General features: G+C 42.4%; 1 protein-coding gene across 1 annotated transcript in view; it reads left to right on the top strand.

Annotated features, from left to right (window-relative positions):
* The window catches only part of fras1 (Fraser extracellular matrix complex subunit 1), a gene marked incomplete at its 5' end in the record, with an annotated part of 223,559 nt that overhangs the window by 140,635 nt on the left and 56,371 nt on the right, over positions 1 to 26,553 (top strand). The window contains 4 exons of the mRNA XM_079222966.1: positions 1,237 to 1,321; positions 8,788 to 9,111; positions 21,579 to 21,735; positions 23,739 to 23,917. Of these exons, the coding sequence (XP_079079092.1) occupies positions 1,237 to 1,321; positions 8,788 to 9,111; positions 21,579 to 21,735; positions 23,739 to 23,917 (745 nt within the window). The remainder of the gene's footprint in view (positions 1 to 1,236; positions 1,322 to 8,787; positions 9,112 to 21,578; positions 21,736 to 23,738; positions 23,918 to 26,553) is intronic.

The raw sequence follows: 26,553 nt of genomic DNA, 5'->3' as shown, positions 1-26,553 counted from the left end.
TGGGGGATAAGAAGAGGACGGGGAAGAGGAAGAGGAAGGGGAGTCAGGAACACAATAACTGCTCTTTTTTTCTAACACAAATGTTATAGTTTTCTTCTACTGCGCTTTTGTTTGTTGTTTGAGTGTTAGGAACAAAAATGTAACTTTTCTTATGTGTACGCATTTGGATGCCTGTGTGTGTGTGTGTGTGTGTGTGTGTGTGTGTGTGTGTGTGTGTGTGTGTTTACTACACAGAAAAAGCAAAAGCCACACGTGTTTTTCTTTTATACTATCAGTGCGTAGTTGGTGCTTCGTGTGCTTATTCAAATAATGGTTTGTGTGTACTGTATTGACGCAAAAAGAAATGTTTTTCAAAGAGTTTGAAGAGTTTTGCAAGAATTGTTTGCTTTTGCAAGAGATATATAATGTTTTGCTAGTTTGGTGTAAGGTTTTGTGGTTAGTGTGTAGAGTTTTGCAAAAATAGCCTACAGTTTCAAAGATAGTGCCTAAGCAATCAGAAAAAACTGTAAACACATTCATGCTTCAAAAATCCAGTGTTAATATCTTTTAATTCAAGAGGATGCTGTATTCACAACTCAACCCACTCACCCAACAGAGCATCACATATTGATGCTTATTTTATGATATTTAGATGCTAGTTTTGCACCTTTATACAACACTTTCTATGCTCCAGCTGGTAGCTGCTCGTTTGGTCCCCTGCAGCACTTGGCCGTGTCTCAGCCTCAGGGACTTAGGAGTAATAAGCCTGGTCGTTGATGAGGAGTGTGTGTGTGAGCAGGTGTGTGACGCGTCCTCCACTCACCTGCACAGCACCGAGGTGATTAAGTCTAATGACTACGCACAAGGGGAGCCACGCTGGACTCTTTTTCCCAGAATGCTTTGGGCAAAATAAAGCCTTTTTGTAGGCCATGTTTATTCAAAGTGAGTCTCGCAATCAGAGAGAGAGAGAATGAACTTTGACCTCTTTTTGTGTTAGATGATCTGATTTCAATGAATTTAACAATATCTCTCTTTTCTTCTTTCTTTCTTTACTTCTTTCTTTTTTGTTCTTTCTTTCTTTCTTCCTTTAATTATTTCTCTCTTTCTTTCTTTTCTTCTTTCTTTCTGTCTCCTTTATTTATTTCGCTCTCTCTTTCTTTCTTTATTTTCTTTCTTCTTTTCTATACTTATTTCCCTGTTTATTTCTTTTCTTCTTTCTTCCTCTCTTTCTTTCTTCTCTTCCTCCCCTCTCCGTAGAACCGGTGAGTTCACCCTGCGTGTTGCTGACCCCGAGCTGTTTTCTCCACCAGTGACCGTTCACGTTCAGGCCGTGTCGATGCAGGTAGGAACTGCACAGCAACACACACACGTTCTGCAGCTCGTCTCCATGACACGCGAAATGAAGTGCCCTAAAACATCAAACCTACAGACTGTAAATTATTGCATCATAAGTGTATAGATATCTCATAAAGATGTCTGCTGTGCAGGTCAATTCAGTACCATTTAAAGATAATGAAGAAAAATACTCAGCCAGGCTACATTTGTTTCCACACGTGGTTGACTGTGCAACAATAGATGATCTCAATCCGTGCTCCGATGCTTAGACTCCGGGTCAATACTCGTGTCTTTGTTGAGAAAAGTTTGACCTCGGAGAGGAAAGTGTAGTTTTCAGTTTCTAAAAAAGCTCATAAGGTTTACTGTTGAGCCTTGAGGGCATGATCTCAAAGTTTCTTTTGTCAAGTGAAGATCTGATGGATAAATTACAAAAAATACCCTTTAATGGTTCAGTATTCTTTACTATTCTATCAGTATTTCAGATACCTAAATCTGAATCTGTATTTGATGTTTCACAAAGCTCTTGGCTTTGTGAGATGTGTGTGTGTGTGTGTTCTTTTTTCAAATTATGTATTAAGAACAACTAGATCCTGTAGTTGACATCAAGATAGCATATTGAGCGAGCTACATAGTTAGCTTGCACCCACGATATATATATATATATTCCTTGCTTGCACAGTAACAACACAGAAACACAGCTGAGTTGAGAACTTCCTCGATAGTTTAACAACACAAAGTACAGTAAATAAAAACGATGACATGAAAAGTGGCACTCAGCCAACATTTAAAATCTGACATCTCATTTTTTGTGTAGCCGTTTTTTTGCTGCGTCATCCCAGCTGATCTGCATTCCTCGCTGTTCTCTTGGCTCCGTCCCCACGGACTGTAGGCAGGGCCGTGATTGGCCGAAAGCCGGCCTCGACAGCGGGGCTGTGATTGCTGTCAAACTGACCCCTGATTTTAGCCCAAATATGGGAAATAATGAGGAGCAAGGGATTAAAGGCTCTCTCTGAGATGATGAGTGTGTGTGTGTGTGTGTGTGTGTGCGTGTGCGCGTGTGCGTGCGCGTGTGCGTGTGTGTGTGCAGACGGTTGATAAATAATAGCAGCACTGAAAGCGTGTGTAACAAATGAAAGTAATGATGTAATTACCTGAGTGGAAAATGTTCGTTCATCCATATCTGTCTCTGGAAGCATCAACTTCCAGGCAAACATGTCTTGTGTAAAAGGAAGCTTTGGTGTAGTTAAGTGTATTAGTATTATAGAATAAATATAAAAACAAATAAATGTGTGTTGCAGGTGACGAAAGGTGTCTCCTAAATCCCTCTCAGCGTTGAGCCAACATTGCTAACAGTTTTATTCTTCGAGGTCTCTGTTGAGATTTACGTGACCGCTTTCCTAAATCTGAGTGAGCTGCGAGTAAATTAGTGTTGCAGGGGCTCAATTACACCATCGCCTGATTATCTCCACTGTCTCAGACAGTTAGCAGAGCCAGCTGATAAGGGAAGAGCAGTAAGGAACAGCGTTAGACCAGCGTGTTCTGTGAGGTAGAATTACTGTTTTTTTTAATAGAGTCTTGTGGCTGTGAAGATAACGGCTTCAGTTCCTTTCGGTCTGACAGAGAGGGAAACCAGTAAAAAAGTTCAAGTTTTTTTTTTTTGGTGGACGTTTCTTTTCAGTGGCTAAATTATCCCCATCGTCTCCAAGTTCCTTAAATTTCCAGACATTTCAGGATTTTTTTCCTGATATATTTATTTGTCAATACTGGAGGTTAGATCAATCATCCGCCTCACACACTATTCGCAATACTGGACGTGGATCCTGTTTATCTACGTCAAAGGGCTCCCCAAAGGACTCTCATTCGCCTCTCCAAATCTTTAACATATCCCCCCACCCCCCCCGCCAGATGGCACATGGGTAATTTACAGACATTTCCGACAACAAACACAAACTGTCTCCCTCAGTGCTGCCTTTTCCCGTCTTTGAACTTCTTCACTCTCAACAAAGTAGCAGCCAGGAACATGTCACAAGGAAAAATACGCAGCCGCGGCGGCGTCTAATGCGCTGGCTTCCTCTTTCACTCGACATCAAAGAGCAAGAGGAAACCATGATGTAACTCTCAGGCTTATTTTCTGTCTTTGAAAATATAGATCTTGTCAGAATTTGTACATTTGTCTGTAGATTTCCTTTGAGAGGAGCTTCAACGTGTTCACACTTCATTCACATTATCAGAAGCACAACATACTGTGTGGAGATGTATTTTTAGCAGCCAGAGCTGACTCACAAACCCCTTACACTGTATCAACTTTTTATATCACTTACATGTCATTGTATACCACGGCAACGGTTTATATTAAGAAACTAATCTTTCTGTCATTTTGATTAAAAGAAAAAGGTTTGAAATAACCATACTGTACTTCTTCTCACTCAATTATTATTTTCTTTTATTTGGAACTAAAACACAAAGACAAGAATAAAACTCTCTTCTTTCCAAAAGGAAGCTGACAGGGTTTCAGGCTTTTTCAGGTTAACAGTTTGGAAATGAACACCAGCTGACTGCAGTCAGTGCAAAATATAAATCACACACATTTGACTTGACTTTAGCTGCAGGATTTGCTCATATTTCGTTTCAAAAAGCTGAGAAAACGAGAACAAAATTAATTTGGGATGTGGATGCGATGCATGGTGCACTCCTGTGCTTTTTACTATCTATTTGTCTTACATCGTTTTTTCAGCCTGAGAACCAAACTGATGTCTGCTTCATTCTGAGGATAGATGAGCTTGTCACCACTCAGTCTGACAGCTGTAACGTTGGAGCAAGAAGAGACGGTGATAAAAGCACAACACTCACCCTCAACGTGTGATGTCCGCCCTGCCGATCTGTATTGAAAAATACTTGAAACTAGAGATTGAGATCATAAACTCATTTTTGCAATGTTTACTGAGGGGATAAATCAAAGAGAGAAGTAGAGTCATTCTCTATCAACTTCTATACAACCAGAGGACTCGCCCCCTGGTGTTCAGGAGAGAGAATGCAGCTTTAACACATGAATTATAGACTTCTATATGCTATACACTTCTCAGAACCGGAGGCCTCCTGCCTCCTCCGTGTCTGTCAGAATCCCATCACCTTGCGAGGCAACTTAATGATTATGTTTTGGTTTAGCCAAATCTCTCCAAGGGGACACTTTTCTACCATTGCAGCCCGACTGTTATTCTCCCTAAATGCAAACAGCATTGTTGAGTAGGTTGACTGTGAAGCAGGATTGCATGGAAAAAAAGACTATTTGTGATATGCAGCCCTCCCGTATAAAAAAGGTTTGAAAAAAAATGAAAGAACTAGTTGATTGAAAACCCCGTCAGATCTGGAGCCAACGGGCACCCAGAATGTAATAGCCTCAGGAATGAGAGATCTGAGCTGCAGATATCCCCCCCCCCCCCCCCCCCCCCCCCCCGCTTTCTCAAAGGAGTGGCTGTTTCTTTTGAAAAAAAGGTTTCCAAGAGATCCGGTATTTGCTAGTGGCAGATACTGGAGATATTGGATCTCTAAAGAGGTGGTCTCACACAGCCCCACATTTTAATCTTTAAGAGGCAATCTTTGTGAGACTTTTTTCTTTTCTTTTTTACTCTGCTCTGGTGATATGCTGGGCTCTCTTTGCTGTGGGCTTTCTGCACTACCCTTAGCTGTCAATCATTGCAGGTGTAACAGGCCATAGTATACCCCCAGTCCGGACTATATCTGAGGTTAAAGGGGCCTAGGCTAGATTATACCCCGGGTATATTATGGCCTGGCCATACTACTCCGGGGCAGATTATACCCCCATGATGTCAGTAGTGTTGAGTGATATACACAAGAATTACTTAATTTTTCAACATTTTATTGGGGTTTCAGCTTTGTCAGGTAAGTTAAGTGAGAAAGCTAACTGACTTAAATCTTAAAACTCTAAAACATAGACTTTTATTACTTCAACCAGAAAAACAGCAAAAAATATTACACTTCCACAAAGATCAAAGATGACTACGTCCTGAAAACTTCAACTTCTAAGACTAGCAAGTCCTCGCTACAATATGAATGTTCAAAGTTAAACACTGATAACAACATCAAAATGATCATGCTTGTTTTCAAGATAAAGTGCATGTTCTCTTGATGACTGCAGACTGAAACTTACGGGATAGGTCAACCAATCCATGGAGTCACCGACTTTTGTGTGGGTGACAATGTCGCAACTCAACAGACAGTTTATCCCCTGGATATACTCTGGCCTGAGCCAAAGTATATGCAGGTTTAATCTGGGCGGGGGTTAATTTGGCCTCTTACACCGGGGCACTTTCTAAATAAAAAAATAAAAAGTGTCAACTGATATTTTATCACCGTTTTCAAATAAAATTCTATGCACAATATCTTAATTTTACAAAATATTTACTAATCCAATAATCCACACTAGAACACAAAAAAAATCTCTAAACACTCGCCGGTCCAGTCGCCATCTTGCATTAGTTACCAAATCTGGACTGAGGAGGAGTGACGTAGAGGCGCTGTAGAGACCTGTCAATCACCGTGTAGCTCCGCCCTAGAGCATCCCCTGCTTTATGGTCTGTTTGACTCTAAATGACCATAATTTACTAAATGAACATCATGCTCTATTTAAGAAGACTTGAAAGTAGAGATTGAGACATAAACTCATGTTCACAATGTTTACTAAGGGAATAAATCAAGAGAGAAGTAGAGTCATTTTCTCATAGAACTTCGATACAACCAGAGGAGTCGCCCCCTGGTGGTCAGAAGAGAGAATGCAGCTTTAACACATGACGCATATACTTCTATACAACCAGAGGTGTCACACTCTGTTGGTCAGTAGAGATAATGCAGCTTTAACATATGAAGCATAGCCATAGAGTTTTCTTTTTAAATCTACACCTAATGCTATATTCACAACAAAAGCGATCGCATTTTCCGCACGAGTAGATTACATGCAAAGTCAATGCACAGACCCAAATGGATGTGAACAACGCAAATTTCCCCCGGGCAGCGCGAATGCCGCAACGAGAAATATTCGCCTCATTCGTGCAAGTTGACATTTTTCAACTCTGGCGAACAATTTGCATGACGCTGTGTTGCAAAAGCCAATCAGCGTTGAGATACTCTGCCGTTGTTGAATCAAACTGGCTACTGGTCCGCCCAAAGTAGTGCTGGAAGCTGCCGTCATTCAGAGGCAGTTCAGAGTCGCTGAACTCGACCGAGCTGTGTACGAATAATATTATGAACCCAGACACGAGGGCGTTTTGGGGATTTTCACAACAAGTATAAAGCAGAAATAGTGGTTATTTCCATGGTGGATGGCGGAAATGGAAACTGTTTTTACGGAGATAAGCCACGCCCCCTTTCCAACACGAATGAAGTGAATGACTAGAATAAACCACATATAGTTGTGCGAGTAAACTCACATGAGTAAAGCGTTGCGAAAATTCGCTTCGCTTTTGGTGTGAACGTAGCATTTTGTTTTACAGTTTGAAAATTGTTCTCAACCTAAAACTCTGTTTGCATGTGCACGAGAGGCCAAAACCAAGAGGAAAATATAATATAAATATAATATGTAGACAGGTCCTGAGTTCAGAATGGTGATAAAAGTAAAAGTCTAAAGTGTGAAGTCCAGAACAAAAGGGTGTTGTGTCATGTTGTGACTGCTAGACATAACAACATGAGAGCCTAGCTGGAGATAAAAGGCATCGTTACCCACCGAGAGGTTGTACGGGCAGACAGGCGGATGGGATCAACCTGGAAAAACAATTCCACTCTGCTGTTGTGTCGATCACAGCAGGAAAAACAAAACAAACTAAGGAGCAAACCAGAAAAACAACCCAAGAATCAGCACAACAAAAAGCCCCATGGGAGACGGCAGCTTTCTCCCAAACACGAACCTCACCTCTCCCTCACCTGTGAGGTGATGATAAAAGGTTAGCCCTCCTACCTGAGTGTGCCTTGTTTGTTTTCCGCCCGCCTCAGGTGGAGGGGGGGAGGGGAGAGATTTCTTCGGTTGCCTTCAGTGAGCGGGCACGTCTTCGCACGATTTCAAACCGGCACACGGTTCCCACATTCAGCCCCCGCCAAAACACATCTGAAAACCTTTTTTTTTCTTTTTGCTGAAGTGACAACAAGGATTTAGGCGAACGCCCGAGGGCCCGGTTGCCTGTCTCTTGGAGATAATTCTTCCAACGTCTTTAAATTTGTCACAGAGCGACCACTAAATCGGAACAAAAAGGGCAAAGGGCTGCGGCTAACAACATGCCCCGCCCTCGTAGTTTCAGGTCTGTGTCGAGAGGTCACTTTGGCTCAAAGAAACACACAAGGTGTGTGTGTGTGTGTGTGTGTGTGTGAGAGACTTAACACATTTTTCTCTCTGGCGCCGGCTTGTTTCATCCGCTTTCCTTTTTTTACTTAAGCTACCGCTGTAACGGCACAAAGAGCTGGAGCTCAGCCAGCAGCCGCTGAGTGCGACAAATTGGACCCGAAGCCCCCGCCGAGCGGCTCGGAGCCCCCCAACCTGACCGCGTCTACGCAGCCCACGCCTCTCTACTTGCGCCTCCGACGCCGCCAAGCTGCCCCCGCTGACGACTTCTGTCAGAGAGTAGCGTTGAAATGAAGCGCTTCCGTGTCGTCGTTTTTGGCCTCTACCCTTTTCCTATTTTTTTGGTCTTTCTTTGTTCATTTTTTTCCTGTGTCAGATATTAAGATATACTTAAGTATTGTGTTACTAGTACAGAACAAAAGTTACGGGACAAATAAGTCCACTTCTGGTTTCACACGGGACAGGAAGAGCGTTTTTTACACCCGTTCTTCCATACAGAGCCCATACAGATGCTGTGTGTTTACAGCTGACCTGATGCATGTTAATCCAATATTCACTTTTCTTTTACCTCTGTTGGTTAATAAGAGCCTGAGTGAGTCAGTGAGATTTGGCACAAGGGACAAAGTCAAAGTTTAAATGATCAAAACAAAAATATAACTTAATAGAGCTTAATCTCTTTTTAACAATGATGGCACTTCAAATCCTCAATATCCCTTTTAAACATTCATAATGGTACACACACACACACACACACACACACACACGCACGCATGCACACACTGAGCTCTGGGTAAAGTCGTACCCTTGTTCACAGTCGGAGGCCTCTCCCCGGTGCTCCTTAATTGACTTTGTTAGCGGTGAGGCCTTCAGGTACGCCGGAGTGCAGCTTAATGAGGCTGCCCTTCATTCTCTTCACCCCTCCATTCCCAGGAGAAAATTCATCATCTTTTCCTCATCAATTTGGGAGATATTGCCCTCTTGCTGTTTTTTCCGCCGGCCTTTAAAAGTTTAACACTGACACTGAAACTTTTCTTCTTACCGTTAAACCAATGTGTTGTTTTTCTTCCTTTGTCAGTCACGTCTTTCAGATTACAAACTCTGCCTTTTTTTCCTTGAACCGTTTCCAGCCTCCGAGGGTCGTGACCCTCGCTCCTCTGACCGTGGAGGGCCGTGGGGCAGCGGCGGCCATCACCAAGTCGGTCCTGCGGGTCGACGACCCCGACAACCCGGCCGACGTCTTGGTCGTGGTCCTGGAGCCGCCCCGTCACGGCCGGCTGACCCACCTCCACGGCGACCGGGCCCTCGGCCGCTTCAAGCTGGAGGAGCTGTCGCGGGAACAGATCCGCTACATCCACGACGGCTCGGAGGGGACTGAGGACGGGACAGTGCTGCAGGTCAACGACGGACACAGCTACAGGAACGTTCTTCTCCAGGTCCACATCAATCACAAGGTAGGAAGGGGGCGGGGGGTTCATGGCTTCAGAGCGGATGTTTGATGTTTAGATAGCAACTTCATGCTTTCAAAATTCAAAGAGAAGCAGCTGTTGAAGTCAAAATATTCATTCACCAATCCGGTTTCTAACCTGCATGAATACTTATTGAATCGTTTTTACTGTAACGCAACTAGTTTCTGTCTAGAAAGAATACTTGAACACCGAATGCGGGTTTTTTTTTGTCGGAAATTGTCGCACGTTTAAAAAATAAATTCGACCTCTCATTTGGGTCAATCGTGTTTTTTTTACCACACCGCCTCCAAAACCTTCGTCCGTCATGAAAGTTCTTCGGAGCGGGTTTGATTTTTCTGTACCCCGCTGCTCACCGGCTCGGCTCAATCATCTCTGCACCTCCGCATCGATCTTCTATTAATACTGGATGAAGAAGTTTTTCCCTGAAGTTTCACCACTGAGCCAAATTAGTGTGTTGTAGCTCAGAGCTTCACCAGCTACAGTTTCCAGACTGCAAAGAAAGATCATATTGGTGTTTGGTGCCATGTACAATTAACAAGTTCACGAAGAATGTGTGAACGATGAAAAGGTGAGACAGCAAAAAGTGACAAATCCCCACAGACATCGCTTTCGACTGGAGGAAAAATGCTGGATATCTACGGCACCGGCATTCATTATATTCTACAGTTTTACTGTGAATTATAAGTTATTTTTTATGGCGCAGCGTAATCAAACTTTATTGAATTTTTTTGTATTTCAATATATCCTGAGATGCCCTCTTGGCAGCAAGAGACACTTTAAATCCAGAGTGAAAATATATCTATATTTTTTTTACTCTCACTCGGTTTCAGAACTCAAGGACTTTCTTTCCTTGCGCAAGTTCAGAAGTTGGGAAGAGAAATATGTTTAAAAGCAGTCAGAGTCAAGGAGACTGCGTTTGTGTCTCAGCTTTTTAAGTGTTATTCACGTCGTAAGAAGTTCATAAATATTGGATCTCGTCAACTATTCTTGTTGTTTTGACTTTGCTACACAGCTGAGTGACAGTTGACATCCACTGACGTCCTTTTTAAAAATTCTTTAATCGCCTCAGCTTTCAGCATGAATCCCACTGACGTCTGGCAGGGTGCTCTGTTGATTTCATCCCTGAGAATAGTTTGCTGGTGTCACAAGGCTAATCTTCGTAAATGTATATGTATTGTACAAGTAAAGAGCCGGCGTCCATCCTCTCTCGTCGCTTCTTTGAGGCTTTTATGACAAGGATGTAATTATCTGGCAACAAGCGCCGGGCGAAGGGCGGAGGGAGAGGGGTGTGTGTTTGGCATGAGACATATTTTGGCAGCTCACTCAGTTACCGAGCATGAGCGAGCACACAACACCAGAGTCCAATATTGAAGATGTGGAGACAGACAAGAAAATCCGAGACGTGAATGTGTGCAGCCCGTTTTTAGTCCTTGTGGGGACCGACCTTGAGAGTGAGGACGTTTTGGAGACTTATTTCTTCAAAGTGCTGTCTTTGAGTTTAATCCAAGAATACAACTATTTTTAAGGTCTGGGATCAAAGATAAGGGACTATGAAAATGTATCGTGTGCAACGAGGGTCTTGACAAATATGGAAATACATTCTGCAGACTTTTCTTTTGCTCCTCTCACAGCTGTAATAAGATCCCCACTGTGTGGTGATCACACACACCTGTGAGCCACACACAAAAAGGCATACACACTCAAAACTGATTTAATTACGCACATGAATATACGTGAATATGAATATAAGAGAAATGAAAAGTTGCATGTATTATATTTTATTTAAAAATGTTTTGTTGATTTTACAAATAATTCAGACAGAAAATGTGAACATGGCTGTCCCAACAAGGTTAGCATATACAGGTTATTACATTCAGTTTCATATTGCTTGGGGATAGTGTAACTGGTGAACTGGCACTGAGTACAGACAACAAACAAATGAACACATCACACACAGGAGATACGAGTAATCCGCTGATTCAGATAAAAGGCAAAACATCCCCGAAACAGCCACAATACCAACACAACAAATAGAAAATAATAATAGAAATAAAAATTGAAACAATATAAGTTACAAGAAAATTATATATATATAATTATGGAACTCACCTAACAAACACATGCGAGAATAAAAAACAAAACAAACTTACTTAAATTCAAATCTGGTGGTAAATATGGTAAAAATACAAATACCAAAAAATAAAAGGGTATGGGAGGGGGGGGTCTCTGTCAGTTTACTTTTTAAATTTCAGCATCATTTAAGTACTTTATGAAAGGTTCCCAAGTTCCTTCGAAGGAGTCACTGAGGTCTCTGAGTGCGAATCTGTTTTTTTTTCGAGTTTTAGATTATTTAGGATCTCAGTTAACCAACTGTTATGTGAGGGCGGGAGAATGTGTTTCCACTTGAGTAGTATGAGGCGTCTAGCTAAGAGTGTCGTAAAAGCCAGGATGCGTCGTCCTTTGGACGGCAGATCAACTACTTCCAGCGGCTGTGTTCCAAATAGAGCTGTGAGGGGATCAGGGTCTAGTGTTATGCCTAGTACCGTCCCAAGTGTGTCAAATATTTTATCCCAGTACTCTTTTAATTTAGAGCATGACCAAAACATATGGGTATGGTTGGCGGGTGATAGTTTGCACCTGTTGCAGCTGTCATTGGTATTCGGGTAAATTTTGACTAGACAGGCGTTTGTATAGCGAACGTGGAACAAAATTTTGCATTGTAGTAGCCCATGTCTTGCACAAATAGAGGAAGAGTGGGTTAAGGCCAGAGTGCGAGCCCAGCGGTTGTCAGATACTGGTTTACCAATTTCTCTTTCCCAGGTCTGTCTCAGATGAGATGTCTGATCCGGATTAAGGGAGTCAATGGAACCATAGATAATTGAGATTGAGCGGTTTTGCGCTGGCTCTAGAGTAAGCAAGGCGTCAACTATAGATCCTGAGGGGTGATTAGGGAAGTGAGGATATTTTGTTTTAATAAAGTGTCTAATCTGCAGAAAGTTGAAGAAGTTAGATTTAGGCAAATTGAACCTAGATGACAGTTCTGCAAAATCAGAAAAGTGCCAATTTTTATAAAAATCTCCAATTTGACGTAAGCCTTTGTCGTGCCACGTTTAAAAGGTGGGGTCTGATGTTGAAGGTGAGAGTAAGTGGTTTCTAGAGACTGGAGCCAGAGCGGAGGGTTTGTTCAGCCCAAAATGTTTGCGGAATTGTATCCAGATGTGGAGAGAGTTAGTGACTATTGGGTTTTCTGAGATTCCAGGAGTTTTAAGTGGCAGTCGCGCCGTGATGAGGGAGTGGAGTTTGGAAGAGGATAGTTCCATTTGGGCCCACAAGGGGCTGTTTGTTTGCCCGTCATCCATCCAGTGACGTATCTTATCAATGTTGCAGGCCCAGTAGTATTGAATGAAATTGGGTAAAGCTAACCCGGCTGACTTTTTAGGAAGTTGTAAGATTGCTTTGTTAATACGAGAGGGTTTGTTAGCCCAAAGAAATGAGGAGATAGTCTGATCTAGTTGGCGAAAAAATGATTTCTTCATCAAAATTGGAATATGTTGAAACAAATATAGGATTTTGGGGAGAATTACCATTTTTATGAGGTTGACGCGGCCAATTAGGGACAGGGGCGAGCAGACCATCGTGTCATATCGGATTTACAATTGTCAACAAGAGGGCGAAAGGTTTTGGCGAAGTGGTCTTTAATTGATGGTGTGATGACCACCCCTAAGTATCTAAATCCTTCGGTGGTCACCCTAAATGGAAAAATAGATTTTGGTAGTGTCTTGTCCTGTGCATTTATGGGGAGAAGTTCACTTTTATGAAAGTTTAATTTATAACCAGAATATTTACCGAATTTGAGTAAAATGTATTTCACAACTGAAAGGGATGAGACAGGATTGGAGACATATAACAAGAGGTCATCCGCATACAGTGATAGTTTGTGTGAATCCCATCCTGGAGATACCCTCAAATCCTTCTTCCCCGCTGAGCCAAATGGCTAAAGGTTCAATAGCCAAAGCGAATAGAAGGGGTGAGAGGGGACAACCTTGTCTGATGCCACAGCATGAAGTGAAAGGGCGGGATTTTACACCGTTAGTGACAATGGCGGCAGTCGGAGAGTTATATAGCAATTCAATCCGCCTAATTCAGCCTATAAAGTCTGGACTGAAGCCAAACCTTCCCAAAATATAATATAGATATTTCCACTCAACTCTGTCAAAGGCTTTCTCTGCATCTAAAGATACTATGACCTCAGGGTGTCATGATTTGGTGAGCTGAGTATGTTAAGCAGCCGCCTTGTGTTGTGTGAGCCTGTTTGGTCATCGGAGATCAGAGATGGGAGAGCTCCCTGCAGACGTGTAGCTAGAACCTTGGCTAAAATCTTCTGGTCAACATTCAAAAAGGATTTGGGCCTGTAGTTGCTACATAGTAGAGGGTCTTTCTCCTTTTTTAGTAGGAGACAAATGGTGGCTTCTTTGAGTGATCTTTTTGAGTATGTCGGGGGTGTCATTGATCTGTAAAAAAATAGAAATTTCTTCTGAGAAGAGTCTTTTAAATTGCTTGTCAGATAGCGTTGTGGGACACAGTCTCCACTGTCTTGATAAAAAGCTGTGATTAGGGAAACATATGTCAATTGAAGTCGGGGCATGGTCTGAGATCACAATACTGTGGTAAGTACTGGAGTTGGTCCAGTGTAAAAGTCTATTGTCCATGAGGAAAAAGTAAATTCTCGAATACGTGTGATGAACATGGGAGAAAAAGGAAAAGGCTCTTGCAGATGGGTTAGCGGATCGCCATGGGTCACTGAGACCAAGTTGTTCTGTAAATGTCTTTAGTGCCGTTGCCGAATTTGAGAGGGTGTGTTGTCTGGAGGAGGATCTGTCAAGACTGGGGTCCTGAATAAGATTAAAGTCACCTCCCAGGATCATTTGATGGCTGTCTATGTCAGGGAGAGATGAGAAGAGGTGGCTGATAAATCTTACATCATCCCAGACAGGGGCATAGATACTTGCTAATATCACAGGGGTATTGAATAGTTTACCTGAGGCTGCTACAAAGCGACCATTCGGGTCTTCAACTACTTTTGAAAGTTCAAATGCTACATTTTTACCAATGATAATGGATGCCCCCCTTGATCTAGAAACAACAACAACAACAAAAAGAAGAAGAAAAAAAGGAAGAAAAAAACACACACACATAACCATAAAATAAACCCTGGGAACAATAACAATTCCCTAATCCTCTAATGCTTCCTGTTTTTATACTACTACATGTCTATTGGTCGCAGTTCCCAATGTGCAGTGTCCCCCTTAGCAGGTGCAGGCATAGATTGAAAACAAATTATTGTTTAATAACAACAATGTAAAGTACTGTCAACGCAAAACGGTTGTAACAACAAAACTCTTACCACCATAACCAGGTTTGATTGAAAATAACGCCAACTTTCGGACCGAGGGCTGTTCCTTGTTTCAGTGGGTCGCAGTCATTATGAGTCCAGTCGAGTTCCGACAAAGGCGGTGGCTTCTTTGGCTGATGAGAAACGTCTCTTATTACCATCTTTGTCGGTGATTTGAAGTCTCGCCGGGTATAGTAGAGCTGGTCGCAAGCCCAAGTTGTAAAGTACCGCCATGATGTCGTGGTAGGCTGCCCGCAGCGGTTTAAGTTGGCGTTAGGCTCCAAACTTACGATTCGCTCACCATTCTCACTCACTGTGGCTTGAATCACATCTAGTTTCGATTCAAGAGACGAGAACGAAGCTTTGAGTTCGACAGAGAGGGCAGATGATATCGACTTGCGATGTTCCTCCAGCAAGCTAGTCAGGTCCGACATGCTAACCTGACTAGCCTGGGGTGTCGGGGCGTCTTTCTTAGAGTCTTCCCTCCTGCTCGGCTTACTTTTGCTGGTCATGGTCAGGTTAAAAGACAGTACTTGCCTTTGTGCAAGCTATTAATTGACTTTTTTTTGGGGGTGGGGGAGGTTGTAATAGAGAAGGTTACGGGAGAGTACGACGCGTGCGATACTCCATATCCCGCTCCACCGAAAGTCCATGTATTATATTTTAAATGAAAGGGAATTCATTAGCTGAATGGAAATATACTTTTACTTGAAAGCATTTTGATGATTTGTATGTTGTCATGCCCTTTAAGTATCGTCACTATCAAATTGTACACATTTCCTCTTAATTTCTTCAATATAAAACAGGCAGAAGTTTTTGACAATTTGATAGATACATGTGTATCTGATATGGACACATGTCGACGGACACCTGAATTGACAAATCACGGTAAAAGGCGGAGCTCGACAAAAATGCCACAGGCTGAGTTCTCCTGTGAGAGTCACGTTGGATCTAATGGAGAACAGTATGTGAAAGTCTTTCGCCTCCAGCAACATTTAAATCTTATTTCTTTTCATCGCGAAGATATGAATATTTAAAAAACGTAAACATAGTAAAACACGGATCTGCGTCACGGGTTCCGAAAGTGTTAAAACGGGACAATAAATCATAGATGTTTTTGTTCCAGAAACTGTTCCTTGTTTTCCTTGCAGCTTCTGGTTCGTTGTCAGGGCGCTAGCGATAGCTTTAGCAACATTGCTAGCAGCCTGGCTACCGGTCCAAAGGAAGAAACAACCTCACGTAATCCAATTTTGCACTAGAAAACCTCGATCTCATCGCTTTGACAAAGGCAAGGTAAAACATCGCTAAAACAGCCTGTTTCACACAATTCCGTACGATTACAACACGATATTACGACTACAGCCGTGACATTGTGCCTTCTACATTTACCTTCCACCTGATTGTTCGTATAGGCAACCCTGAGGTCTTTTCCTCATTGATCTGTGGCATCAACTCCAAATAGCCATGTCTCTGTCTACTTTCTCCAACGCTGCATATATCCGCAGCAAAAAGCTAGCATTAGCGTTGCTTTTGAAACCCGTTTTTAAATCTTCATGCCTATATGAGGTTACGTGATGAAACAACATCCATATGTCCAGAGCTCATGTGTCGTTTAAACGTTAGCTTGTCCAGCTTAACGAGAGTCAAGATTTGCCTTTCTAGTCGGATCAATACTGTTCAACAAAGAACTTCTATTCCTTTTCTCTAGTTTTTCAACTTAGGCTTTTGTAGTCCTGAGTCTTCGGCAGGTTGTGGAGAGAATTGTCGAGAGTCTTTTTCGACTAGATTCCCACCGGCGGTAGAGAATAGTTAAAGTTTCCAAGCAGTCAAATCTCAAGTGCATCAAATCCGACAGCGTTACTGTGAGTCGTATTTTCTTGCATGTCAGGTTCAAACACACACACGTGTGTATCTGACTTCCACACAAAGACACACCGTGTCAGCCAGGAAGTTACTGCACTCAGCTTTGGTTTTTAGATTACATCGGAATAGAAAACCTTCACATGATTATGAAAATCCCACCTCGTTGTGTGCCGGTTGTACTTTTGTACCGGCGGCAGAGACTCTATTTTTTTTTTTTTCTCTTCTCAGTAATATATTTTCGCTACAGGTTTTGGAGGGCAGCTCTGTTTTGTCTGGCTGCATACAGATGGTGCGCTTCAGGCTCAACTAACATCCCACTCACACACACACATTCCAGTATCCATTTACTGTAAAAATGTCCTGATGCTGAATCATGACGCGCATTAGACAGAGCAGGACGGACAGCGTGATGGAGGGCTGTGAGAATGCGCTCGATTAATATCAGAATCTTTTTAAACTCCTTCCAGCAGTGGCCCCCCGAGATATTTTCTGTGTTGCCTCCGGCTCGATCTGCACGGGAGGATCACAATAGAATAGAGATCAGTGAGGACATTTAGGGAGAGGAGCAGCATTTACTGAGGGGATGTTGTCTTCTCCCAGCACGACAAAAGAAGAAGAAGAACAACAACAAAAACAGGCTTTGTTTTGCTGGCGTGATGGCTGGCCAGATTAACAAAAAAAAGAAGGAAGGAGGATTTGCATAACTTAAGTTGGGAAAACATGCAAATAAAAGTGTTTGCATTTTCATGGAAAATACATTCTGCTTTACGAAAAATGTTACGAGAGCCCTCCACCTACTGCTTCTCTTGTGCGTTAACTCCCATACTGCGTCACACAGATGTGTGTGTGTGTGTGTGTGTGTGTGTGTGTGTGTGTGTGTGTGTGTGTGTGTGTGTGGTGAACATCAAACGTCATCAGCAGCAGGATGCTCGAGTTCAAATAGAAGTTTTTGAAAACCTCCCGCTGCCGCCGCGTGGATCTCCCAGGGGTGCCAAGCCGTGTAAAGCAGCTGCAACACTGCAGGCCACAAGCTCACGGATCTGAAACCTGTGAGAAGTGGCATGGAACAGAATCGGGCAATAAGATCAAGGCAATGAAACCCCCCCGAAAAAATCTACATAAAGCACAATGAAGACCCTCTCTGGCGCTCTTTGTACCATCCAAGCCCCCAACCCAGCGGGCAGCGGTGGCTGTGGATGCCAGGACAACGGCCGTCCTGAGCTCTGAAGCAGGACACTAATCAGGCCCTTAATGACCCGCTGATGGATGGAGTCTCTGAGTCCGAGCCCCCGGAGCTGAGCTGGAGCTCGGTTGGGTTGGAAGCAGGACCCTTGGCTTTCAATTACTGTCTGGAGGAGAACACTTTGAGCCTGTGGACAAAAAAACTTCCTCTGCAGAAATTGAAGAAAAGTATATATTTCTTCTGCTCAGCTGCTTTGTTGTCAAGCAGAGTTCTTTGTCTTTAGCTCCACTCCCGCTGAGCACTCGCCTTCATCCATGCTCGGGGATACGATAATTACTTATGAGTTTTTTCTTCCAAGCGATACCCCACACAAACGGGTCTGTGATTACGCCTCTGATTGCTGTGATTTGTTTCCGTTAAAGTCGGCGCCCCCCCGCCCGATGTTTGCGTTCGCACAGTGCTCTACATTTTAGACACAGCAGTGTTTTCGTCGAGATTAAATTAGAATGTGTTGGAGATAAGGATTCAATCTACATTCTGTGACTTTCACTTACTGTTTGACGAGTCCATCAGCTCGTCCCCGCTCGCCCCTCCTCCGCTGGAATTATGGGGAAAATGAGAGATGACAATGTCATTGTTATTACAACGGCGTGACCGTCCCGGCTGGCAGCCACAGCCAATGTTTTATGGATGATGCCGACTCCATCTTGGCGAAGTCATTTATTTCTGTTTTTGTGGACTGCAGCCAAAAGCTCTCTGGCCAGCACCAACTCTATTTACAGTCCATCTCAGACCTGCTGGCTCAACGCCCTTTAAAGGTCTCTGATTATTCATTTTTCATGAATTTTTGCGGCTAATTTAAACAGGTTTTATTTTCTATAATATATTTTGGATATGCTTTTTTGCCCAACAGCCCCTCACCTCTTTCCTCATATTTTGTTTTAATCTTTAGTAGATACATTTATTATATACTGTATATATATATATTATTATTATTTGGTATAAAAACAGGTTGCAGCAGGATTAATACATCATCATTAATGCATGCATGTATTAATATATTAATAGTCAGCCTTGTGTCTCCTTTCATTTTATTGCAGATAGTGTTTGTTTGTTTGTGACACATCACAAATACGTTTCTAATCGTCTTGTATCAGGAGGAAGTAGATGGACGGGTCAAACTAACAGGACTTTGACCCGGGAGACCGCTGTTCATGCCCCGCGTGAAACCAAAAGTCAATATTTAGTCTGATGATTGATGGAGTGGCATTGCATTAGCACTGAGCTTTCCAGCAGCAATAAGCAAGATGCTTTATCAATCAACAGCTCTCAGGCCAGTGAGTCACTGAGTTCTGAGTTTATTACTAAGAATTCCTATTAAAACTAAAATATTTGTATAATTCACCTCAGGTTTTCTCTTGACAATCCCCTCCTTGACGCTTCCATCCCTTCAATATGAAATTACACTCTCCCCGAGGTTCAAAAGAAACATTTCCATGAACATTTCATTTTCTTTTGCACATGTCTGAAGGAGATCCGACCATCTCAAAGTCTCCCTTCGGGCAACAAAACCTGATTTGTGTTATTCAAGAGAGAAAATTAGAAAAACATTACCAAGTGAGGGAGCAGCTGCAGGACGGAGAGTCAGAGGTCTGGGGAAATCAGGAGTATTGGCAAACTTATAAATCCTCCGCCCTCTTCTGGGCCTGATCGTCCTTGAGCGACCTTGGTGCTCATCAGGAGAAGGTTGATAATCTCCCGGATGATGTGGCCCTCTGAGTTAAAAGCCTGCCATACTGACTTATGTGTTTCCTCTGCGGCTCGTCTGCGATCCTCCGCCTGCTGCCGCTCCGCTGAAATAGTGTGATTTGGATCAGCCGAGCGGCAGGCAGCTGGTCGGCAGGTTGTTATCTGCAAACACAGACGGCCGCACACGCACACACACCAAGCACGTGTTCGCACACACACACCTGTGCACACGCTTTGTAATCTATTATCACCCACTGCCACAGTGCTTCTGCCATTACACTGATCTCCTGCAGGTGTGTTTGTGTGTGTGTGTGTGTGTGTGTGTGTGTGTGTGTGTGTTTCAGCAAAGGCCTGAATATAATAATAAGGTGTTGGTACTACTTTCTAATTAAAGTATGTATTAATGACTAAGGCGTCATTATGCTTTTTAAGTCAGTTTTAGAAGCAATAAACAAATGTTGGGTTGCCAGTTTGACTAAAAAAAAATTAAAAAACGAAATCCCTTTTCCACTTTATAGTGATGCAGTTAAAATGTTTTAGTCGTCCATCAATAAGCCATTGTCATGTTCTTACTTTGAAATAAGCCATCAAGTCTGCATTAATCAATGTTATCGGTGATTTCAGTTTTTCCAGCCTGGTTTCTAAAAACATTACAAAGAAACTGCATAGTCAATTACGTTTTACGGGTATTTTTAGTTTCTGATGTTTCACAAATATCATCAATAATCTTCAAAGTCTGCGTCGGGTAACTTTGGGATGGGATGGCTGGTTTCCACCAAACACAGGACTTTCACCCAGGAGACCGCTGTTCATGTCCCGTGAGAAACCAAAAGTCGACGCTGACTTGTTTTAATTAACATAACACACATGCACTTTTTGTCAGACCACACTGTTTTTTTTCTACAAACATAACAAAGTAATGTTTTTTTTTATTTTGTTGCAATTTAGAACCTTACTTTAAAACTGCATCGGAAATCTGGGAGAATATACACTTCCCTGACAGTAATGCAGAGTGTAGTTTAGTTTGATAAGAGACAGGGTTGTGTTTCTTTTGGTCTGCATGCTTTACAAACCATTTCTTACAACATGGAAACCCCAAAGTGGTTCTTTTCAATGGTGTATAACTAATCTACTGATGATCTATAAGTTGTAAGCTATAAATTGTTAAATTAAAAATTTGAGTGAAAAGGCATTCAGTGTAGAATTATGTCCAGTTACCTGTGTTCGGTAAAATAGGAATATCACGCTTTTTTCAATGACATTCTTGCGCAATACCTGTTTCTAAATGAACTATTTTTGACAACCAGATGACTTTTAGACCCTTTTACTTCATCCAGTTGTAAAACGCGGAGCTTCTGTTTCTGGAATGAACAGCAGGTTGGTTTGATAGAAGCCTGAGACGTGTCTCATACCCGTTTGTTTTTATTTATTTTTGGCAGCAGGGTGACACAGTGAGTGAGCGGGTTAAGAGGTCTACTTTCAAACGCCTCGCTGACAGCAGGCATCTTACCAGAATCATCCACTCGCTTCGAGCTTTCTCTGCAGCTTTTGTTTCCCCGGGCAAAAAACCATGAGTCGCTCCACCTCAGATCAATACGGCGTCGCAAAAAAACAAGTCCAGATTCCCAAGTTTTGCTTGACAGCTCTCTCTCAGACAGGAGAAAGTGCAGATTGACAGATCGCCTCTGATTGGTGGAGCCGACTCGAGGGCTCAGGTGACACCGCGGCTGATTGACAGCTTTTACAACCGGGGCTCCCGGGACTCCTGAAGGTTGGCAACAGATGTGGAATAAATACACGCCAGCGTAAACTGCGACAAGACAAAGTGAAAAGTGGCATCAGGCTGCACCTGAGGAACCAGGAGTCTGCTTTATTTCACACGAGGGGGGGTTCCTTGGTGTGAGTGACACACACAACATATTGCTCAATTTACCACGTTTGAGAGTACATTTGTTATGTGAATAAACTCTTGATTATTGCGGCCGCACCTTTGGCTAATTCAAGCTTAAATCCAGGTCATAATAGCTTTTTTATATTTGATTTAAATACCTGGCATCTGGTGAGCTCTTCCCAGGAGAAACCAAAAACAACAACCATATATTTTATTTTCCCTCCTCTGGTGAAATTCGCAGACAGCCGTTTGGTTAGACGAAGGGAAAGTCGTTAATCTTTAAATGCATTAGTTTGAGCAGAACTCGGTGAATCCAAACTGAAACCAACCACGACGTCCACGGGGTTCAACGTGTTTCTTTGTGTGTGTTTCAGGCCGCTGACTCTCCTCACGCGCTGTCTGCACCGGCGACCTGGGTGAAGGAGGGCGGCATGGTGCGGCTGGGTAAGAAGTACCTGCAGGGGGACTACAAGGGGGTCGGAAGCAATGACATCGTCTACACCGTCGTCTCTGATGGAAAACCTAAATATGGTACGAACTCACGAAGAGATTTGATTCAAGGCTCCAAGGGGCTTTATTCTGGCTGCAGTTTGGTTCTCATTCAAACCGGATTTATAATGTTTTGTAAATGTCTTTTTCTTAAAATAGGCCTTAAAGTAGGATCCATCTTTAATTAAAACTAATATGAAATTGCTTCCCAATCTTCTCTGGTGTTTCTTAAACTTTCAACTGCTAAACTTTTGAACTAAATGTAATGGATATACATACATATAATTTAATTGATTATCGTTATTCATTGACATGAGTACCATGTAATCCATTATATATACACTCACCTAAAGGATAATTAGGAACACCTGTTCAATTTCTCATTAATGCAATTATCTAATCAGCCAATCACATGGCAGTTGCTTCAATGCATTTCGGGGTGTGGTCCTGGTCAAGACAATCTCCTGAACTCCAAACTGAATGTCAGAATGGGAAAGAAAGGTGATTTAAGCAATTTTGAGCGTGGCATGGTTGTTGGTGCCAGACGGGCCGGTCTGAGTATTTCACAATCTGCTCAGTTACTGGGATTTTCACGCACAACCATTTCTAGGGTTTACAAAGAATGGTGTGAAAAGGGAAAAACATCCAGTATGCGGCAGTCCTGTGGGCGAAAATGCCTTGTTGATGCTAGAGGTCAGAGGAGAATGGGCCGACTGATTCGAGCTGATAGAAGAGCAACTTTGACTGAAATAACCACTGTTACAACCGAGGTATACAGCAAAGCATTTGTGAAGCCACAACACGCACAACCTTGAGGCGGATGGGCTACAACAGCAGAAGACCCCACCGGGTACCACTCATCTCCACTACAAATAGGAAAAAGAGGCTACAATTTGCAAGAGCTCACCAAAATTGGACAGTTGAAGACTGGAAAAATGTTGCCTGGTCTGATGAGTCTCGATTTCTGTTGAGACATCCAGATGGTAGAGTCAGAATTTGGCGTAAACAGAATGAGAACATGGATCCATCATGCCTTGTTACCACTGTGCAGGCTGCTGGTGGTGGTGTAATGGTGTGGGGGATGTTTTCTTGGCACACTTTAGGCCCCTTAGTGCCAATTGGGCATCGTTTAAATGCCACGGCCTACCTGAGCATTGTTTCTGACCATGTCCATCCCTTTACGGCCACCATGTACCCATCCTCTGATGGCTACTTCCAGCAGGATAATGTCACAAAGCTCGAATCATTTCTAATTGGTTTCTTGAACATGACAATGAGTTCACTGTACTAAAATGGCCCCCACAGTCACCAGATCTCAACCCAACAGAGCATCTTTGGGATGTGGTGGAACGGGAGCTTCGTGCCCTGGATGTGCATCCCACAAATCTCCATCAACTGCAAGATGCTATCCTATCAATATGGGCCAACATTTCTAAAGAATGCTTTCAGCACCTTGTTGAATCAATGCCACGTAGAATTAAGGCAGTTCTGAAGGCGAAAGGGGGTCAAACACAGTTTTAGTATGGTGTTCCTAATAATCCTTTAGGTGAGTGTGTGTGTATATATGTATATATATAGTTCATCATATTCATTCCATTCATTTTCTAGTTCATTCATTTATTTTATGTTTAGTAGTTTAGTTGTGTAGTTACTGCAGTTAGTATTTCCTTAATAAAGAACTTGATAATGTGTGTATATATATATAAAATAATCGGTCACGGCAATGAAATGTTTTCCCAATTGGGTGGCATCCTGAATTTAATCTAATGTTAAATTCTGTTACTTAAATTAAATTTAAATTAAATGATTTTTATACTAATTTATGGGTTATTTGAGTTATTAATATGAATTTCATATTTTTTTGTATTCATTCATTATTATCCAATAAAACTGTTACACAAGCTTCAATATCATAATAAACACAGTTTAGCCGCAATAGAAGCCTCTAAGTTCTTACCCCTCACCACTAGTTCTGCTGGGATGTGAATCCTGTCCTTAATAGTTATTATTAATAATTGTGTTGATGTATAATCCCCTCCTCTCAGGGGAGGTGGTGCTGGTGTCCATGCCGGCCGACGGCCCCCCAGAAGGCTGGCGCCCGTCGCTGACTGACGAGCGCGGCTTCACGCCCACGACTTCCTTCACCCAGCAGGACGTCAACGACGGCGCCGTCTGGTACCGCCACTTCGGCAGCGACACCAACGGCGACTCCTTCCAGTTCCGGGTCAGTACTGGTTTCTTCCACAGTGTTTCAGACATCTGTCATACTGGCGTCTGATTAGATGATCAGGCTTCAACTTTACTGAGACACAGCAGACGTTTGCTGCTTCAAGCCTGTTTTTTCCAAACCTTTTTTAGTGCATAATTACAACATTCATGTATTCATTCAGGCTCATGCAAATACAAACTGGAAAACTGGAATACTTTATTATACTTCCTGTCACTTCAAAGTGTACAGATTAGGGGGAAAAACAATTAGAAAAAGGGAAGTTTTTTGGTATTAATTTGCATTTCAAGAATAACGACAAAATGTCAGACAGGGCATCATTATTATCTCAATCAAATTATCTCAGTATGCTAAACAAAAGAAACAGGATGTTCTACTACATCTGGTCCCCTTATGCAAGCCAGCATGCGTTTTCCAGCTATTCTGACCCACAATCCTTTGCACAGCAGATATATACAGTATATATGACCAAGAGGGTCAAAGTACAAGGTGCCATGTTATAAGGAATAGCTGCCAGTCGAGCCATTGATGGAGCTCGTTCCTTTGAAGGTGTTTTTTCTTTTCTTCCAACGTCTCAGTAGAATCTGTTTAGCTGTAAAAAGCCAAAAGCTTTTTCAAAGTTGTAAAAGTTTAGCAGAGTCTTTGCATTTCTTGTTTCGGGGCTATTTGTTTAAATCAAAGAATAAAAATAAAACATTGAACTAGACGAGGAAGCCTCGGGAGAGGGGGGGGGGGAGCAGGAAGAGGAGCAGGAGGAGGAGCAGGAGGAGGAGGAGGAGAAGGAGACGGTGACGGAGACAGACGCATGTCGGCCTCCTTGTTGTTGTGTTTTTTGTGTGTCTCTCTGGAGTGTTCTTTGAAGTTCACACTCTTACTCGTGTTCCCAGGTGTTTACCTGTTCCCTCCGTTTGCTACATGTCTCCCTCTGGCTGGATTTATTCCTCCTGCTCCTCCTCTTATGAATCTCTCTTTCACCTCCATCTTTCTCCTCTGCTATTCTTTTGATAACCCTGAATTCGTTTATATAAAACCGTGCAGTTTTACAGGAATCTGTCAAATATGTCTTTCATTCTTTGTACTTTATGATATAAGTTACAGTTTTAATCACCAACCACTTCATACTTCACTCTGTATAAATGCAGACTACACTTTTTATATTTTTTATCCTCCGCTCACTTGTTCCCTGTGCTCCCTGTGTACTTCCTCTCCTCGGCTTCAGACCTTGGCACCATCCGTCCCGTAGCGACTCATCTCGATTAGCGCTAACGACCCCAAATTACTCGCAAATTGGCCACAAATCCGAGACGATCCCAGTAAAACCGACGCAGCGCTCATCCCGCCGCAAGTGGGAGGGGCTTCACCTCGACTCAGGCAGCCAAAAGCTTTAGTACATCTAAACAGAAATATTACTGAACCTATGCAACAATATAAATAGATTGTAAACATATATATATATATATATATATATATAAATGTACCCTTTTATTTAAATAGATTGAAGGCATTGGGCCGCCCAATTTGATTCTAGACGTTGGTTTCATGTCATTCTTTTATTTCCAGCTCTGAAAGGCCTAAAATGATTTAAAAAATTAGAGCGTCGGCCATATAATGTCTCCAATATGATGGAACGAGATGGCTAAAAAATGTATTTGAAAGACTCCACAGCAATGTGTCATAGTAAAGTTTTTATGTATTATATTTACTATTTTATACCCCACGACGCTGAGCCAACTTATTACAGCGATTAAACTAGTTCCATGATGTTGGAGATCTCTATATGTATTTTAGGGTGAACTGTCCCTTTAAGAAAGAGGATGAAAAACAGATTAACAGATAAATTGAACTGTGAGCTGTGATTATTTTTTACTGTAACCAGCTCCCTAATAACATGGAAACCTATTGTAACATATACATTTACATGCAGCACATTATTGTATTTCAATACAGTTTAGTCGATAGTTTATTATTTACAAATAGGAATTTCTACTGTACTTTTTCTGGTATGAGATCATAGATTGTGTCGTTCCTGGTTGTCTGCATCGCACGATAAGGCCAGGTCCGAAATTTAATGAGCTTAATGGACTGAGTGTGGAGAAAATGTATTGAATTTCCAAATTCAATACACATTACGAAAAGTATTACCAAACCTTCCATTGGTAATAGAACACAAATGACACAAGGGATATCCCAATGAAATCACCTAGTTTCATATTCAATCTAGCTTGTCTAGTCCAATGTCAACCGAATAATCATTTTGACCAATACATTGTGACAGGTGACCATCTCGCAAGGTAAATGTCCATCCGGAGTCGTAGGCTTGGAGTTAAACTCTCCATACAATTCACAGCCTGGAGCCTCTGGGCCCACTAGTCCACAGTGGGAGAGTGGGGCCTGAGCCAGTTAACTGTGATCATTTTGTGGGCAATTAACATCATAACTCTGATTATATACAGTTTGTTTTTCCCTAGCCCCCTTGTAGGCGTAGTTCCCAAAATCAGCTGTTGTGGGTCAATCGAACTGTCTAAATTCAAGATCTTACCTTTCTCCCTCTTTCCCTCCTCCCAGAACTTCTGCAATTTAGGGCAATCCCAGAAAATGTGAGAAAAGTCTCCTATTAGGCCACAACCTCTCCA

This window comes from Taurulus bubalis (genome assembly GCF_910589615.1).
Source record: "Taurulus bubalis genome assembly, chromosome: 8".
NCBI classification, from domain to species: domain Eukaryota; kingdom Metazoa; phylum Chordata; class Actinopteri; order Perciformes; family Cottidae; genus Taurulus; species Taurulus bubalis.
The sequence above is the reverse complement of the archived record's forward strand: the minus strand, read 5'-3'. Positions and strand labels throughout refer to the sequence as shown.